The 17,892-nt window shown below is 58.5% G+C and overlaps 1 protein-coding gene across 1 annotated transcript; it reads left to right on the top strand.

The window, feature by feature from the left end:
• The first annotated feature begins 756 nt into the window (after positions 1-756).
• SLC4A1 (solute carrier family 4 member 1 (Diego blood group)) lies at positions 757-17,469 on the top strand. The gene is made up of 20 exons (XM_014849358.3): positions 757-893; positions 4,525-4,607; positions 4,720-4,858; positions 5,867-5,928; positions 6,816-6,996; positions 7,098-7,233; positions 7,684-7,807; positions 8,254-8,338; positions 8,483-8,667; positions 9,147-9,357; positions 9,598-9,810; positions 9,985-10,133; positions 10,243-10,437; positions 11,479-11,652; positions 12,099-12,188; positions 12,680-12,846; positions 13,369-13,619; positions 14,545-14,714; positions 14,807-14,983; positions 15,697-17,469. Exons 2-20 carry the CDS (start codon positions 4,593-4,595, stop codon positions 15,775-15,777), a joined length of 2,805 nt encoding a protein of 934 aa, XP_014704844.2. The 5' UTR covers positions 757-893; positions 4,525-4,592; the 3' UTR covers positions 15,778-17,469.
• The last annotated feature ends 423 nt before the right edge of the window (positions 17,470-17,892 follow it).

The following is a 17,892-nucleotide window of genomic DNA, read 5'->3' as shown; positions in this document are numbered from 1 at the left end:
AATATGTGACTGGCCCAGCACCTCCAGGAGCAGAGGCTGCCCCGCTCAGGGGTGTGGGGAGAGGCATGGCGGGGGCCGAGAATGCAGGCTGCTCTGGCCCAGGGGCCTGGGCCGGGCTCCTGACAGAGGAGCCAGTGTGCCCAGACATTGGGGCTTTGTGAGCTTGGAGCTCCATGTGGGGACGGTTGTTTTTGTTGACCTGACATTGTTTCAGGTTGACTGAGTGGCAGCATCTTAGTGCCCAGGGGCCAGCTCTTTGGAGCCAGCAAGGGTCTGGAGGAGACGGTGGCTTGCCCCCTAATCTAGGGCAAAAAGGGAGGAGGCTGCCTGGACCTGTGAGCACTGAGCAAGCCTGCAGAAGAGCAAGTCCTGAGAGAGGACACCAAGAGAGGAGAGAGGAGAAGGCACCCATGCATCTCTGGGCCAGAGCAGAGGGGCCTGGCCAGGGTGAAGATGGACAGAGGCAGGACGGGGGCATCCAGAGGCTGGGCCAGACCTGCCGGGAAGCTGGGAGCTCCGAGAACCCAGCCACCAAACCTTAGTCCGTGAAGGAAGACCCAAGAGAATCCTAGGGGCCAGGAGGGCCGCGAGAGGCCCTGAGGACTGGCCAGCTGGGGTAGGGTGGGCCAGACTCACAGCTGTCCAGATGCGCGTGAAAGATAACTCTGTTTACTGGGCACCCAGCGGGAGCAGGGCAGGGGGGTGGGAAGGGGCTCCCAGGGCCCATGGGGCGGGCAGATTAGGAGGCGGGGGCATGAGTCAGGGGTTTGCAAGCTGCCCCCGGGGTGTGGGAGCGAGGACCTGGTGCTGTTAGAGCTGTGCGAGCTCAGCTGGTCGCAGAGGGCACCGGCGGCTGCAGGAGGCTGCCCAGGGAACCCGAGGCTGGTGAACAGGTGAGTAGGGCCAGGAGGGGCTGGAGGTGGTCCTGTAGCACCTGTGCTAGGGTTCCTGCAGGTGCCCAGTCTGAATCTGTGCCCAAGCAGGCACGGACGCCCAACTTCCAAGGGGGATGCTGGTGGGTGGCGGGAGAACATTACCATGTGTGTTGTTACCCCTAAGGGCACAGGCCCATTGTCACCTGCAGCTGGGGAGAGCTGGGCAGCTGTGTTAGAAAAAAGAGGTGTGCATGTGGCTGCAGAGGTGCGCGTGGCTGGTGTATGAGTGTGTGTGCGTCGGGGACAAATCTGATCCCCCTCCTGGTGTGGGGTCCTTGTCAGGCTGCCATTTACCAGCCCCTCGGATCCCACAGACTCAGGTCTCACCCTCCCAGCCCCCTCCTTCCTCCATGTATGGGGATCTCCAGGCCACCCTATTTTCCTCCTAGGAGGAAAGTTGTCAGCTGACACTGGTTGCCACTTGGGACACGTCCAGGGAGTCTACCAGGGAGACCTGGCACTGTCCCCAACCTTGGGAGTGTTTGGAGGGAAAGGGGGCGTCCCCTACCACCCGAGGATCTCAAAGCACTTAGACGAACTCCATAGGAATTGAAGGAAAATCAGAGGGGGATGCAGACAGCAAGTCCGACCTTGATCCCCAGCAGCAGGGATGATGACAGCAAGCATTTCCATAGAGCTCGAGGTGTGCCAGGTGCTATTCTAAGGGCTTTACATGTATGAGCTTACTCAGTACCACAACACGTCTAGTCTATGAGGTGGGTGTCCTGATTATTACCCCATTTTACAGATGAGAAAACTGAGGCACAGAGGGGTTGAGTCACTTGCCTGAGGTCACACAGGTCACACAGTTAGTAAGTGGCGGGCTTTGGATTTGAACCCAGGCAGTCTGACTGCAGAGTCCATGCTCTTAATCACTAACACTAAACTGGCTCAGAGCTGTTCTCTGGGAGGCCACTCAGCATGCTGGTTAGAGAAGTAGCCAGCGTCAGGCAGGCCAGGGTTTAACCCGGCCTCTGATCCCCTCCCTACAAGGGGACCAAAGCAGGTAAACCACTCCCAACTTCAGCTTTCTCGTCTGTAAAACAGAGCTAATGTCGATACCCACTTCACAGAGTGGTTTGGGGCTCATGAGAGAGAAGGCAGGAGAACCCTGTGCGCTGTGGGGATGATTTCACGTAGGTGGTGCTATGCCACCAGGGAGCCCTCCCCATCATCTGATCACCCCCAGCCTCTTCCAGCTGTGCCCCACCTCCTGGGCTCCAGATGCCCCGCTCACCCTTATCTGGCCCTGCCCTGGCTGGCTGGCTGGCCAGGTGTTTGGTGCGCTTCCAGGCGCAGGGCAGCGATCAAGGACCTGGCTCTTATCAGTGCCAGGCAGAGCAAGGCCTGCAGCTGGGGCGGGCTGGGCCTGGGCGGCAGCAATCTGGGTCATGGGTGCACCCTCTAAGGCCCCAGCTGAGCTCAAGGTGCCTCCGTTCTCCCCTCCTCTCTCACTGATGTCCCAGAACCCCGGTGGGAAGGCCCTCCTTTTGTACAGACGGGGGGACTGAGGCCTAGAGAGAGCTTGGGAGCTGCCCAAGGTCATTTGGCCAATCAGTGGCAGAGAGGCAGCCTGGATCTCTGGATGCTCTGGCTCTGGAGGGCCCCTGTGACCACCTCACCTTTCAGATGGGAACTAAGGCCACAGTCCCAGCCTATGGGTGGGACATTCAGCATCTCAGGCTTGACACCCTTGAAGCTGCTAGGGATCTGAGGCCTGGGGGGGATAAGGCCAAAGAAGGAAGAGAGAGAATAAAGATGGGAGAAGAGGAAGGCAGGGGAACGTGAGGAGAAGGGACAGGGAAGGACAGAAAGGGAGAGTAAAAATGTGTGTGACCAGAGCCTCAGGGCCAAGTCCGCTGCGAGAGAGACAGCTGCATCCTCAGGCTCTGGGACCCTGCCATGGCCATCACCTGCCCCACCACCACCCTGACGGGGGGACCCTTGCCGTTCTGTTTGGTGTGATTCGATGCTGCCCCTCCCCCATCCTTAATGGACCATCCACTCCTCAGAAAGAAAGTTCTTTCTGTCTGCGCTCCCCGCTCTATTCCCTCACACAACACCCAGGCCTGTCCTGCACTGTCCTACCTCCCACCTTCACCGGCCATTCCTCACCCGTGGGCCATCCTTCCCCACCTGCCAGCCCTTCGAAATCTGCTGTGTTTCTAGGCCCATCGCCAGTGTCCCCTCCTCCAGAGATGTCCCACCCCCAACCCCACCAACTCATCCTCCTCTTCCTCCTGCCATCCAGCTCCTGGCACCCAGCACATTCCGCTCACTGCTTGTGTTTGTCTGGCGGACATGTTATCTCCTGAATGTTTAGCGTGTCCCATGTTCCTGGCTCGTCTCCCCAGTCAGGGCTGGGAGCTTCTCGAGAGTAGGGACCTGTCCTGTTCCTCTCAGGCCCCACTGCACGGCACCATGTGGGCACACAGCGGGCAGGTTTGTCAACCTGACCCAAATCCCTGCCACCACAATGCCCTGTGGTGCAGGGGGTGAGAGGAGGAAGAGAAGTCCCTCCACCCCCAGTCTGGGGTCACCCTAGGGGCCCTCTGCGTTCACATTCCTAGGGTAGGCATACCTTTCTCTCCGCTAGGGACATAACTGAGAAAACTTAGGGGCAGGGCCCAGCGGTCTCCTGGTTGGGTCCTCATCATCCGGACTCCCCAGTCCCAGAGCCCCAGGCCTGCAAGGGGGAGCCATTCTTACATTCAGTCAACACACATTTACTGGGCATCTGCTATGTGCCAACCATTCTGCTAGGAGTGGGGGCTCAGTGCGGATTGAGACATGCAGGGTCTTGGCACTCATATGGCTCCTTCTAGAGGTATCATCAGACAATACACACACAAATGAATCAAGAAACCAGAAAATGACAGATTAGTGAAGGTTAGGGTAGTCAGGGAAGGAATCTGAAGAGGTGACAGATGAGCTGAGATGTGAGAAGAGCTGAGGTGTGGGGGCAGGGCTGTCCAGGACATATACAGCTGTATGTGCAAAGGCCCTGGGACGGGAAAAGGCTTGGTACGGAGGCCAATGGGATAGGTGAGGAGAGAGCAGGAGAGGGAGTTCGAGATGAGGTGAGGGTGGAAAGGAGGGCCACAGCGCCCAGGACCAGTGAGCCACTCCCAAGGATGCTGCAGCCCCATGCCCAGCAGGAAGCAGCCGTTTCTGAGAGAAGAGGGTGTGTTGTAGAGACACTCAGGGGGGCTAAGCTCCCTAGAGAGGACAGGCCCTGCCTCTGGAGTTGGCCGAGCCCTGGGGATGGGCAGGAAGAGCAGCCAGGTGAGGACTGGTGGATGGAGGAAGGAGTTGGATTTGAAGGACCCCCCATCCTCCCAAACCCCCTGAGCCTGATGCCAGCCGAGCTCCCCCCTCTCTGCACTGCCCCCTCTCTCCCGGCCCCTGTGCACCTGCCCTCACACCTAAAATCCAGCTCCTCCCCTCGAGCCCCGCCACACTTTCTTCCTCTGACCCCGCCATCTCCCAACACCTGCTATCGCCCTTCACTCAAAAGCAGCCACCTGGGGGAGGACCAGGAGACCCCAGGGTGCCCTGTGCCTCCTCAGCCTGTGCCCCTCCCCTGCAGGGACCCGCAGTGCGGGTTATGCTGAGGGCTCGGATCACCAGGGACAAAGGGACTATCAGGACAGCACCATGGAGAATTCCCAGGTGAGTCTGTGGGGCTCCTACCTGGGGCTCTGGGAACCCAGCCCTGAGCTCATACCTCCGTGGGGGCTTGAGGAGCCCCTCACAGCCCAGCCCTGATGGCCACTTCCCACAGGAGAATCCTGAAGAGATAGAAGTGATTGTGGAGGAGGATTATGAAGGCCCAGGTATCATTACATCCCCGCCGGAGGTGATTATGGAGGAGGATTATGAGAGCCCAGGTGTCTCTATGTCTCAGCCGGAGGAGCCAGTAGGTGAGCCCCATCTCTCTCTCTCTCTGCTGGGATGAGCTGCTGAGCCCCAGAGAGGGACAGTTGGGGAACCTGTCCTCCCCCTGCTCTGCACTCCCCCCGGCCCAGCCCCAAGGCCAGTTCTCCCACAATCCTGGCTGATTGAAGGATAAACAGAGTTTTGTTTGAAATGATCACAGGAGGTGACCGGGGCGTGAGGGCAGGACCAGTCACCCAGCGCCATGCCCCTTAGATTTGCAAGAGGGCAGCCAGGCCTGTCTGGGACAAGGACATGAGCCACACGTTACCTGTGTCCATCCAATGCCGGCTTCTAGGCCAGGCACTGGGCCTGTTCTGGGAACATCGTTCTGTTTGGGGGGTCCAGAGGTCCTGAGCAATGGCAGGCTGTGGGGACCCCCAGGGCAGAGAGACATCAGGAAACCCTCCTGGGCTTGGCCAAGGTCTCAGCTGGGGAGCCCCAGGTGGGGACCTGTTTACTGTCAACAGGACTTAAGTGTTGGCAATTTGTATTGAAGATAAGAGGCCCCTCTGGGAAATGAGGGCTGGGGCACAGCATAAGGGCAGACCCCACGAGGCTCCCAGAGCTCCACTTGGAGGCCGTGAGAAGCCACTGGGCTGGTGCGGCTGCTGCAGCAGGTGGGAATAAGGAAGGACTCGGTCCCAGAAGGTGGCAGGAGAGGGAGGGGACCCGGGGAGAATCCTGAGAACTGCCATTCAGGACTCTCCAGTCACCTTGGAGATGACCCTCCCTGTCATCACTGAGGATGAGACCCCGGGCTCCTCCACTGTGCTCAGATGCGGAGTGACAGAGCGAGGCTGGGCCAAGAACAGGCGTGGGGAGCCACAGCCCATGGAGCAGCAAGAGCGGGTGGTAGCACCAGGGTCCCAGCCAGGCGCAGGGGGAGGAGTAGGGGTCAGCCGGGGCTGGTCTCTGAGGCTTATGGTAGGGGGTGCAGGAAGCCCTGGGGGGGGTTGTCTGAGTGCAACACTAACGGGCCTCCGGGGTTTCAGCTCACCCCACCGAGCGGACAGCTGCAGACCACCACACCATCACGCACCCAGGCACCGGTGAGGTGAGGTCCCCCAGCTGCCCCCAATTCTCTGTCCTGCGCTGCCCTTGGGACCCGCCATTCTACCAGGGGAAGGGAGTAGCAGAGGGAGAGGCAAAGCTTTGGGGTGGAGGACCCCACAAACAGACAAAGAAGTGGGCACCCTGGGAAATAGGTAGACAAAAAGAGGACAGCCCCCTGAGAGAGAGTCCTGGGCCCCCTTCCACTGATGGGGAGCTCCTTGGGCAGAGATAAACTGCCTGCGGGAGGTCTGAGCCCCCAGGCCCTCTGGCCCTGGCTGGGCTGTCAGGTGCTCCCTGGGGAAGCACAGAATCAAATACTTGCTCCCCTCTGCCCAGGCTTGCCAGGCCCGCATGTCCCTGCTGGGGCGCCAGACTGTCGAGCTGGTTGGGAAATTGGGTCTGCCCTCAGGTAGGCCCCTGGGAACAGCCACCCAGCCCCAAGGAAACCCAAGGGCATGCTGAGCCACATGCCCACCCAACAATCTCAGAGGCAGGAGACCGACCTCTGACTGCAAAGCCTTCCCTCTCCTTTCCCTCCCAAGGGGCCGCTCTAGCACCCCTTTTGGTCTGGAGCTTCTCCAGATGCCTCTGAAATGGGCTGAGGGGCCTGGTCAGGAAGTTGAGGAATAGAGCCAGAGGTGTGGGCCGTACAGATGGGACCCTCGAGCATCTCCCCACACTTCCCACCTCACTCAACACTCATGTCGGGGGCTGCAGCTCCCAACCGTCCCCTCTGAGCTAGGGGTCTGCCCCCGAGTGCTCCAGGACCCTAGGCCTCCTACAAACATGTCGCAGAGCCTGCCGAGTGCCCACCATGCCCTGGGCTCCCAGTCTCCCCACGGCCCTGCCCTGGGCCTGATGGACTAATTCAGGCCTATGGGGCCGCAGGTCTACGTGGAGCTGCAGGAACTGGTGATGGACGGGAAGAACCGGGAGCTGCAGTGGATGGAGGCAGCGCGCTGGGTGCGACTGGAGGAGAACCTGGGGGAGGACGGGGCCTGGGGCCGCCCACACCTGTCTTACCTCAACTTCTGGAGCCTCCTGGACCTGCAGAGAGCCTTTGCCAAGGGTGAGCCCCGCTGGGCCCCTCTGCAACCCCTGCACGTGAGGCTTGGTGGGGAGGAGGTGGGTCCCGGTCCAGCCATGTAGTCACTCCCTCACTGTTTGCAGGTTCTGTCCTCCTGGACCTGTCAGAGACCTCCCTGGCCGGGGTGGCCGAGAACCTGCTGGACCGCTTTATCTATGATGGGCTGATTCGGCCTCAGTATCGAGAAGACCTGCTCCGGGTCCTGTTGCTCAAACACAGGTGCCGCTGCCTGCTGGGACCCAGACTCCACACCCAAAGGGCCCACATCCCCAGCCCACCTGCCCCAAGCTCTCCCTGGGGGTCCAGATGGCCCCTCCCCCACCAGGCCAAGGCCCACTTTTCTTCCACGATGGCTCCTACCTGTGACACCTCTTAAGCAGTGGCCACGCCTTCATGCTCAGATTTGGGGGCCGCTCATCCTGAGGAGGACAGGCTCTCAAGGCCCTTCCCTCCACCCATTCTTCTGGCTCCATCTTGTCTTTCCAGACAGAGGCCACCCGCTTACATCCACAACATCCTTCAGAGGAGGCTGGTTCTCCCTCCGCCCCAGGGTTTCTCTCATCTGGTCACTAGGAAGGCCCACTTGATCCGTCCTACCACCAGTCTCCACTCTGCTGATAGCCCAGCCTGAACCGCCCCCTCAGTCCGTGTCCTCTGTGTGTCCTGCAGCCATGCCAGAGACCTAAAGGAGCTAGACGGTGTGAAGCCCACGGTCCTGACACCTTCTGGGGGCACTTTACAGCCTCTGCTTCCCGAACACCCTTCGCTGGAGACACAGCTCTTCTGTGCACAGGTGAGGCTGTACCAGGGGTGTGTGGGGAGAGCTGGAAAGCCCCCAAACTGAACGTGGTTAGAAATGAGAGTGGGTCAGGGCCGGCCCCGTGGCCAAGTGGTTAAGTTTGCGCTCTCCGCTTCGGTGGCCCAGGGTTTCACTGGTTTGAATCCTGGGCGCGCACACGGCACCGCTCATTAGGCCATGCTGAGGTGGCGTCCCACATACCACAACTAGAAGGACCCACAACTAAAATATACAACTGCGTACTGGGGGGATTTGGGGAGAAAAAGCAGAAAAAAAAAAAAAAGAAGATTGGCGACAGTTGTTAGCTCAGGTGCCAATCTTTAAAATAAAGAAAAGAAAGAAAAAGAAATGAGAGTGGGTAGAGGAGAGGGGGCTGGCCGCTCAGGTCTCCTGGGTCTAGAGTGGCTGGAGGACTCCCCTCAACACCCTCCTTCCAACAGGGAGAGGGGGACACAGAAGAGAGCTCGCCATCTGGAATTCTAGAAAAGATATCCCTGGATTCAGAGGCCGCCCTGGTGTTAGTGGGTAAGCGGCTGGTATCTGCACCCTTACCCCTCCACACTCGCTGCTTCTGCCTCCTGTCCTGGCCCTGCCTGCTCCTCCCTAAGCCTGGACCTCGGCAGCCCCCTGGGCCTGGCCTGACCACCTCACCGACCCCTTCCCCCACAGGCCGCATCTCCTTCCTGGAGAAGCCGGTGCTGGGCTTTGTGCGGCTGCGGGAAGCTGTGGAGCTGGAGGCCACCGTGGAGCCCTCCGTGCCTGTGCGCTTCCTCCTTGTGTTGCTGGGACCCGAGGCGCCCCACACGGACTACACTCAGCTCGGTCGGGCTGCTGCCACCCTCATGTCGGAGAGAGTGAGGAGGGGCCGGCGAGGGCTGGGGGCGCCTGGGGGGCAGGTGGCAGCTGAGGCCCTGCTCCTGGCCTGGGTTTCTTTAGCTTCGCTCGTTGGCCCATTCAGTCTAACTTAGCTGCTTCTGTCCTGTCTGGCCAGGGGTCGGCTGGCCTAGCCCTGCCTGATCTGGCCTGGGCTACTCTGGCCCACTCTGACCCGGATCTCCCTGGTTATGTCTGGCCTGGTCCGGCTCTAGTTCCATCTTGTCTGCCATAAACCACTGGGTTTGCTGTATTCTTTCTCCTTCCCCCACTCAGGGCCCTGTCTGCCCCCTCAAAGCCCTTTTGTAGTGGGAGGTAGGAGTGAAGGGGGCCGGAAACTCAGTTCTTAGCAAGAAGAGCTGGACAAGAGGGTTCTGGTCCCCGGGGGCCCTGGCTGTGGACTCCTGGGCCCTTTCATCCCGCAGGTCCAGGCAGCCCTGACCTTCTCTCTGGCCCCCAGGTGTTCCTCAATGAGGCAAACACGGCCCAGAGCAAGGAGGAGCTGGTGCGCTCCCTAGAGGGCTTCCTGGACTGCAGCCTGGTGCTGCCTCCCTTGGATGCCCCCTCGAAGCAGGCGCTGCTGAGTCTGGTGCCTGTGCAGAGGGAGTTGCTGCGGAGACGCTACCTGCCCAGCCCTGCGAAGCCGGACCCCAGCTTCTACAAGAGCCTAGGTACCCGTCCTGCCCAGCCCAAGGTTCTCTGAGTCCCCACACACCCTCGGACACCCAAGCACAGCCCTGTGAGCCCCTGCCTCCCCTCTTCCCATCAGATACCCCAGCGTCCCCCTCCCTTTCCTCATGCCTCCCAGCCTTCTTGGCCACCCCATTCCCATCAGACGATACCCCCAATTCCCCTCTCCCCACACCTCTCCCTGCCACCCCCTGTGACCATGGTCCTGTCCTTCACTACAGATTTGGGTGGGGGTCCAGGGGTCCCTGGTGGCCCAGAGGACCCTCTGCAGCGGACAGGCTATCTCTTCGGGGGCCTGGTGCATGACATCAAGCGCCGCTACCCCCACTACTTGAGTGACATCACAGACGCGCTCAGCCCCTCCGTCCTGGCTGTCGTCTTCTTCATCTACTTTGCCGCCCTGTCACCTGCTATCACCTTTGGCGGCCTCCTGGGTCAGTGCCTCTGCATGCCCCCTAACTCTGACCTCTGACCTTCTGGCTTCTTCTTCTGCCCTGCCTTCTGACCCGATCTGACACTCTGGACCCTGCATCAGCTGCCCGTGAAACGCTCTATCAGCTCCTGGAAATGATCTCCTGACCTTGACTCCACTGTACCTCTACCCGCAGGAGAAAAGACATACAACCAGATAGGAGTGTCAGAGCTGCTCTTGTCCACTGCACTGCAGGGCATCATCTTCTGCCTGCTGGGGGCTCAGCCCCTGCTTGTGATTGGCTTCTCAGGACCCCTGCTCGTATTTGAGGAAGCCTTCTTCTCGGTAGCGCTGATCTGGCCCCGTGACCTTTAACCCATCCCCGGCCCCACTGCCTGGTGCATGGCGCCTGGGCCCATTTGTCTGACCTCAGCTCCCTCTGACCGCCCTCCAGTTCTGCAACAGGCAAGGCCTGGAGTACATTGTGGGCCGTGTGTGGATCGGCTTCTGGCTCATCCTGCTGGTGGTGCTCGTGGTGGCCTTTGAGGGCAGTGTCCTGGTCCGCTTCATCTCCCGCTACACCCAGGAGATCTTCTCCTTCCTCATCTCCCTCATCTTCATCTATGAGACCTTCAGCAAGCTGGTCAAGGTAGGGGCCCACAGGAGTATGAACAGGCACGTGTGTGTGCGTGTGGGAGCCTGTGCATAAACTATGTGACTGTGTGTGTCATTGCACATGTCTGTATGGCATTTGTGTAGCCATGTCCTCACAGTATGTGACTGTGACCACATGCATGTTGACACTTTACTGCCTGTGGGCCAGCATTCTTGCCGTGACTATGCACGAGGGGACACCTCTGTGTGCACATGCCCGTGTTTACGACCACAGACGGAGTGACTAATGGGCGAGAGGGTGTGTGGGACTGCACGTGGGAAACTGCACGCATGGCAGGGGCAGCGGGACTTCTCGAGGCTCTGAAGTCCGCCACTCTCTCTCTTGCGCTTGCCCTTTTAAAACTGCAGGGCCTATGGACAGAGTGCCCTGCCTCCTCAGCTCTGTCCCCTCAAACCATGCCTGCCTCTGTATCTGCATTTTATTTGGAGGAAAGGTGGACGCTGTAGGCCTGTCCCTGATTTGGTTGGTCAGTGGATCTATTTCCAAGTCTTTGAAGCCCTTTTTAGGAAGCTCCTTGGCATGTTTCCTGCCCTCCAGCCTTCTCATGTCTCCCAGGCCCTGGGTGCTCACATGCACACACACACATATATTGATTGCCTCCTTGGCCTGCCCCACCCAAGCCTAGCCTGGTCCTACTCCTGAAAACCAAGCTGTAAAATCCTATTGCCCTCTATTACCATGTCAGTTGAGGAAGAAGATAGGTGGGTGGATGGATGGATGGATAGATGATGGATGAATGGATGGATGGATGGATGGATGGACAGATAGATGATGGATGGATGGATGGATGGATAGATGATGGATGGACAGATAGATGATGGATGGATGGATGGACAGATAGATGATGGATGGATGGATGGACAGATAGATGATGGATGGATGGATGGATGGATAGATGATGGATGAATGGATGGATGGATGGATGGATGGATGGACAGATAGATGATGGATGGATGGATGGATGGAGGGAGGGAGGGATGGGAGGGAATAGGATGCCTTGGTTTTCTGCTGCAGATCTTCCAGGAGCACCCACTACAGAGGAATTATGACCAGAATGTGACCACAGAGCCCAAACCTCAGGCCCCCATGCCTAACACAGCCCTCCTCTCCCTTGTTCTCATGGCCGGCACCTTCTCCATTGCCATGATGCTGCGCAAGTTCAAGAACAGCACCTACCTCCCCGGCAAGGTCAGCACATCCTCCCCACCTGCCCTTGCCTACACTACCCCAGGCCAAAGCACCTCCCCCAGCTTCCCCAACGCCATTAGCTCCTCTTCTCACCCTAGATTCCCATTCCCAATTCTTAGCCTGCCTGGCTCCCTCCTCACCCAGGATCTTACTCTTCAGGCAAGCCTGCCTCCCTTTCTCAGCATTCCCAGGCTGAAAGCCCAGGGGAGAGCCAGGGATAATTCTTAGAAGGGGGTAGAGAAGCTGTCAGGCCAGGGGTGGGGCTGGGCCAAGGGAAGAAGAAGGGAGGCAGGTACTTTGAGGTGCAGGATAGGACATCAGATGTTGATGGATTCCCTGGGAAGAGCAGGGCCTCCTGGGTGAAGATGGGCAGAAATAGGGGCCAGTGGGCGGTAGGAGGTGGGGAGCAACTCGGCACTGACACTGGTCCCTGTGCCTGCCCTCAGCTGCGACGGATAATCGGGGACTTTGGGATTCCTATTTCTGCCCTGATCATGATCATGGTGGATTTCCTCATCCAGGATACCTACACCCAGGTAACCCCCTCCCCCACCCTCATTTAATTCCCCCAACATGCCCCCTCCCCAGAACAGCTTTCTCAAACCTGAAGCCACTTAGAACTACCCCTATCCCACCCGCCTACCCTGGCAGCCCCATGTCCTTCCCACAGCCCTCCAGGACCCCTCTGGCTGAAACAAGGGCCTGGGTCAGGTTGCCCCCTTTACTTCTTAACTCAGGGCAGGAGGAAAGAATCTGCTGTGGAGCCAGGCAGATCTGAGCATGAATCTCAGTTCTGCCACCAAATGGCTTTGTGATGCAGGGCAAGCTACATAACCTCTCTGATCCTGTTTCCTCATCTATAAAGTTGGGAATGAGATGGTGATGCAAAGAGCTTAGTGTAGTGACTGGGTATAAAGTAGGTGCTCAATATAAGTAAGTTCCAAGTGCCCAGGACCCTGGCTCCCCTGTCCCCACCTTTCCCCGGCCTCCTGCCCAGGGTGTTCTCACCAGAATCCCCCTCCCACAGAAACTCAATGTGCCTGAAGGTTTCTCGGTGTCCAACACCTCGTTCCGGGGCTGGCTCATCCACCCACTGGGCTTGTATACCCGTTTCCCGATGTGGATGATGTTTGCCTCGGTCCTGCCTGCCATGCTGGTCTTCATCCTCATCTTCCTTGAGTCCCAGATCACCACGTAAGAGCCAGGGTGGGGCAGGGCTGGGCGGGTCCAAGGTGGGGAAAGGGAGAGGCTCCAGGCAGGGAGGACACCAAGGACTGGGCACCAGCCTCAGCCAAACGTGTGGTCGTCCTGACCAGCAGGAATGATGGACAGGCAGGAGCAGGGGCAGGTTTTGTGGGACCTGACATGGTATAATTTGGGGATCCCTTTTAAAGAAAAGGAATACAAAATGAGAACCACAAAATTAGGTGCTGGATCTCAGAAGGGGCCAGGACCAGTGATGCCCCCTGAAGCTTAGGCTTCACTAGCTTCAGAGTAAATCTGCCTGTGGGTGTTCCAGGTGTCTGAAGACACTTCTGCTCCTAGAGTCTGGTTTCTCAAGATGGGGCGGGAGGGGGGGAGCGAGGAACACTAAGGGAGATGGGCACAGAAGGATAAACTGAGGTACAGAGGGGCCCAAGTACGGGAAAGGAGGGAGGGGCAAAAGGGAGGGGGAGAGGGCAAGCCCTGCTGACCCCTGACCTTCCACCCCCCCAGGTTGATTATCAGCAAACCAGAGCGCAGGATGGTCAAGGGCTCCGGCTTCCACCTGGACCTGCTACTGATTATGGGCATGGGCGGGCTGGCCCCCCTCTTTGGGATGCCCTGGCTCAGTGCCACCACTGTGCGTACTATCACCCACGCCAATGCCCTCACCGATGTGGCTAAGGCCAGCACCCCAGGGGCTGAAGCCCAGATCCAGGTCAGGGAGCAGCGGATCAGTGGGCTCCTGGTCGCTGTGCTTTTGGGTGAGTGAGGGCTGGCCACACTCTCCGCCACCCTCTGTTCCTGCCCCTTAGGATACAGTGCCCACTCCAGCCCTGCCCACCCCACAGCCAGGTCTCCCCACACACCCTCTGCCCACATCTCCCTGGTGTCAGTTATTCATAGGAGGGAATTCTGGAGGAAATGCCCAAGGCCCTGAGATGGGCATCTGAGAAGGGGAGGAAGGCGGGCCTCCCTTACCAAGGCTTCTCTAGACAGGATCCAACAGAGGTTCAGAGAACTGTGGGCCCCAGCCCTGCCCTGCTGCTAACTCGGTCTCCCTCCTTGTCTCTGGGCCTCAGTTTCCTTGTCTGCATGATCACAGGGTTCATTGGATGCCCCTGAGGTCCCACTAGCTCTGCTGCCCTATGACTGATACAAAGGCCAGTGTGCCAGGCATAATCTGGGGCTAGGGCAGAGAAGACAGAGGGCCACTGCATTGATCCGAGTTCTGGAGCAGCTGAGAACCCAGCTGGGCTTGGTGTGGGCAACGCCTCGGTCACAGATGCAGAGGCCAGGGAAGTTTCTTAAAGAGGACAAAGTTGATGATAGCTGGAGGAGGGTTAGGATTTGGATAGGTGGAGGGTGATGGAGGCATTCTGGACTGCGGTGAAGGGAAGAGTGGGCCTCTCTGACCTCTGTGACTGTCCCCCTAGGTTAAAGGAGAAGGCTCTGAAGTCAGGCAGGCAGGAGTTTGACTCCCTGCTCTACCACTTACTAGCTGTGTGACTTTAGGCAAGTTGCTTCAGCTCTCTGAGTCTGTTTCCTCATCTGTAAAATGGGAGTAATACCTATCAAAAGGAGCCACAGAAACGGCTCCATATGGTACCTGTGGCTTCATTCCCCAGGCCCTGCTGGTGCTGGTCCTCCGGGGCACCTGGGGCTGAGAGTGCATGGCTCTCCCTGCAGGCTTGTCCATCCTCATGGGACCCGTCCTGCGTCGCATCCCCCTGGCTGTGCTGTTTGGCATCTTCCTCTACATGGGGGTCACATCCCTCAGCGGCATCCAGTTCTTTGACCGCATCTTGCTTCTGTTCAAGCCGCAGCAGTACCACCCGGATGTGCCCTACGTCACGCGGGTACAGGGCCCTCCTGGCTGCCCAGACCAGGCAGGGTTGGGGGTGCTGGGTACCGGGTCAGGGCAGGCAATGACCCCTGCCTCCACTTGCAGGTAAAGACCTGGCGCATGCACTTGTTCACGATTACCCAGATCATCTGTGTGGTGGTGCTGTGGGTGGTGAAGACCTTCCCGGACAGCTCACTGGCCCTGCCCTTCGTCCTCATCCTCACAGTGCCCCTGCGCCACTTCCTGCTGCCAATCATCTTCAGGAATCTGGAGCTCCAGTGTGTGAGTGGCTGATCCCCACTCTCCCCGACAGGCCTGGGGCAGGAAGGAGGGCGCAGAGGGGGCAGAGGCTGGAGGGCAGGACAACAGAGCTGGGGACAGGGAGAGGTCATCAGAGGGGCTGGGAGAATGTGAGCAGTGGGTCTTGGGACTAGGGAAGGAGAAGAGAGCCATGGTTACAATCTGGGTCTGGGGCCCGCATCCCAATCCTGGCACTGCCATGTCCTAGTGTATGACCTGGAGCAAGTGGCCTCATTTCTCTGTGCCTTGGGTTTGCTCACCTGTAAGGGAGGAATGATGACAGGGCTGGTGAGAGGGTTAGGAGCCACATGGGGTGTGTTCCACGTGAGCTGTCCCGACCACTGAGCAGCTAGTCCTGTGGTCTTCAAAATAATTTTGGACAGGGTCACTCCTCCGATAGAATTCTTCCACGATGACATAACACAGGTCACTGGGGGGCTACCCCGGTGAAGGGGTCCCCTGCCCACCCTCTGGAATCCTTGCCCCACTGGGACACCAGATTCCTAGGGGCTCCCCACCCTTTGGAAACCTCAAATCTAGAGCAACCCCAGGGGCAGCAGGGACTGGACAGGGCTCATCCGAGGTTCAAGGAGAGCCAGGCCCTCTCCTGACTCCAAAGGTGCCTCTCAAGGCTGGGGGAGGGCTCCTCAGCTCCCTCAGCCTCTCACCCTCTGCCTTCCTACCCCACCCTCCAGCTGGATGCTGACGATGCCAAGGCGATCTTTGATGAGGAGGAAGGTCAGGATGAATACGACGAGGCGACCATGGCCGTGTAAGGGGAGGGCCTGGGCCTCAGAGCCTCCTCCACCGTTCCTCTTCCCCACTCTCCCGGGAAAAGCAGAAGTTCCTGGGCACCTCATGCTCTGCAGGCCCCTCCTGGGACAGCAGTTGAGGCCCTGGGGCTGTGTGCAAGGGAAGGAAGGGGTGTCTGGGAAACTTTCCACTAAGGGTAGATCAGCTTTACTGCCTGGAAATGGCCAGTGGAGCCCATACTGGGGATGCGATGTACAGTCTCTCCTGCTGCCACACTGCCATATGGGGACTCTGGCTGAAAGACTCAGGTCTGAGCCCCCCCTCCTCACAGCACAGACAGGGGCAGTCGCGAGAGCAGGAGTTGGTGGGTGGTTCAAGTTCCTGCCTGCTGTGTGACCTTGGGCAAGTCCCTCGACCTCTCCAGCCTCTGCTTCCTCTTCTGTAAAATGGGTATATTGATAATAATACCCACATTACAGGATGGTTACTGAGGGCCAAAGATAAATGTGAGAAAAAGGCTTTGTAAACTCTGACAGGACTATTATACCAGCCTGCCCAAGGTCACACAGCTCCTGAGCCATAGCGCTGGTGTTTGAACCTGGGCTCCCGCCTCTGAGGCTAGAGCTCTGGGCTCTATTTCAGTCGCCCACCTTCCCATGCTCAGAGATGCCCCTGCTGACTCCTCCCCTCCCCGTCTCTGCTCCCACCCCTGACCCAGGGCCCTCCTCTCTGGGGCAGAGGGAGGTGTCCTGGTAAGGATAAGATGCAGGTGAGAGTACAACTGGGGCTGGGACTCAGGGCTCCTAGGTGCTTGCTCCCTCCCCTCATGCTCTCATTCATTCACTCATTCATTCATTGCACAAACATTTGCTGAGAGCCCTGGACCCTGGGGATGACAGAGGTGACTCACACAAGATCTGGCCCTGGGGTGGGGGTGGGGGCCAGTGCACAGTCTGTTCTAGATTTGGATGGGGGGTGGGGGGAGGGTAGGAAGGTAGGGAGAAGATGGAGTGGGGAGGGGAGGGAGGTTTGTAATTTATTGACTGTGTATCTTCTCAGAGATTTCATTGTACTTTGGCTTCACACACGTATCCACGTCCCCCATTACAGACCCACTGTCCCCAACCCAACCCAAACCATATCTTGGGGAGAACCCAGAATTTGACCAATCGGGGTATGAGACAGTGGACTTTGCAGAATATGGGTAAAATCTATGTTTTTAAAAAACAAAAAAATATAAAGAGTTGAAAGAACTGAAAGTGGTGAGAGATGGCTGAAACGAAGAATCAGGGGGTGACAGAAAAGAAAGGAGGCTGTGGGCTCCTGACGGAAGGCTCTGGGGTGCATCCCTGAAGGCTGACAGCTGCCTCCCACCACTTCACTGTTCTGTGCCTCAGTTTCCTCATCTGTAAAATGGGGAGGGTAATGGTACCTACCTTGTAGGATTGTCATAAGGATTAAATGAGACAGAGCTTGTAAAGCGCTTGCTTAGCACAGAGCTTGGCCTCAGGCCTCAGAAGAAGAGCTCAATAAACGTTAGCTGCTGAGATTGTCGTTGTGATTGGGATGTCCCTGTCCCCTCCCTCCCTCTGCTCCTGGAACACTGCTAAGGAAAGTGGAAACAAAGTAGCCCACTCTGGCAGCACCCTTCTCCTCACCTTTCTCCTAGATGCTTGGGAATAGGTTTTGCCAATAAACGTGTCTGTGGTGGATTGACTGTCTTGCTGGAATGCCTTCCCAGAGCCAGAGCCAGGGCTCCAAGGGGTCTTGGCTGGACGGGAGGGAGGTCGGGGGAGGATGGGGATGGACAGACATTGACGTGGTATGTAGGGTAAGGAGCTGGTGCAGGGCTGTGGGTGGGGAAGGGGGGGTGGGGGGGAGGGGGGAGGAGAGCCAGGCTAGGGGTGGCACTGGAGCTGAGGGAGGGCGCGGGCTGGTGGCCGTGAGCCCTAGAGTGGAGAGGGCCGGCACCCAGTGAGGGGCTGGGAGAGCAAGGGAAGACAAGTTTACACCCTGGACATCCTTCCTTCCAAAATAAGCAAGATCCATGAGGGTGGGGAGAAGGGCTGTAAGGCGGCCTCGCCCTCTGCCCCTTGTACTGTCAGAGGACCAGTCAGCCCCTTAGCCTGGACTCTCAA

Source organism: Equus asinus, chromosome 13 (assembly GCF_041296235.1).
Source record: "Equus asinus isolate D_3611 breed Donkey chromosome 13, EquAss-T2T_v2, whole genome shotgun sequence".
NCBI lineage: Eukaryota > Metazoa > Chordata > Mammalia > Perissodactyla > Equidae > Equus > Equus asinus.
Note: the sequence above shows the minus strand (reverse complement) of the source record. Positions and strands in the feature narration are given on the sequence as shown.

What these genes read in the sequence shown, in the direction of transcription:
- SLC4A1 (XM_014849358.3), top strand. An exon ending in CGCACCCAGGCACCGGTGAG is followed by an intron (nt 5,929 to 6,815) that starts GTGAGGTCCCCC and finishes ATGGGGCCGCAG; the next exon opens with GTCTACGTGGAGCTGCAGGA. An exon ending in CAGCTTCTACAAGAGCCTAG is followed by an intron (nt 9,358 to 9,597) that starts GTACCCGTCCTG and finishes CCTTCACTACAG; the next exon opens with ATTTGGGTGGGGGTCCAGGG.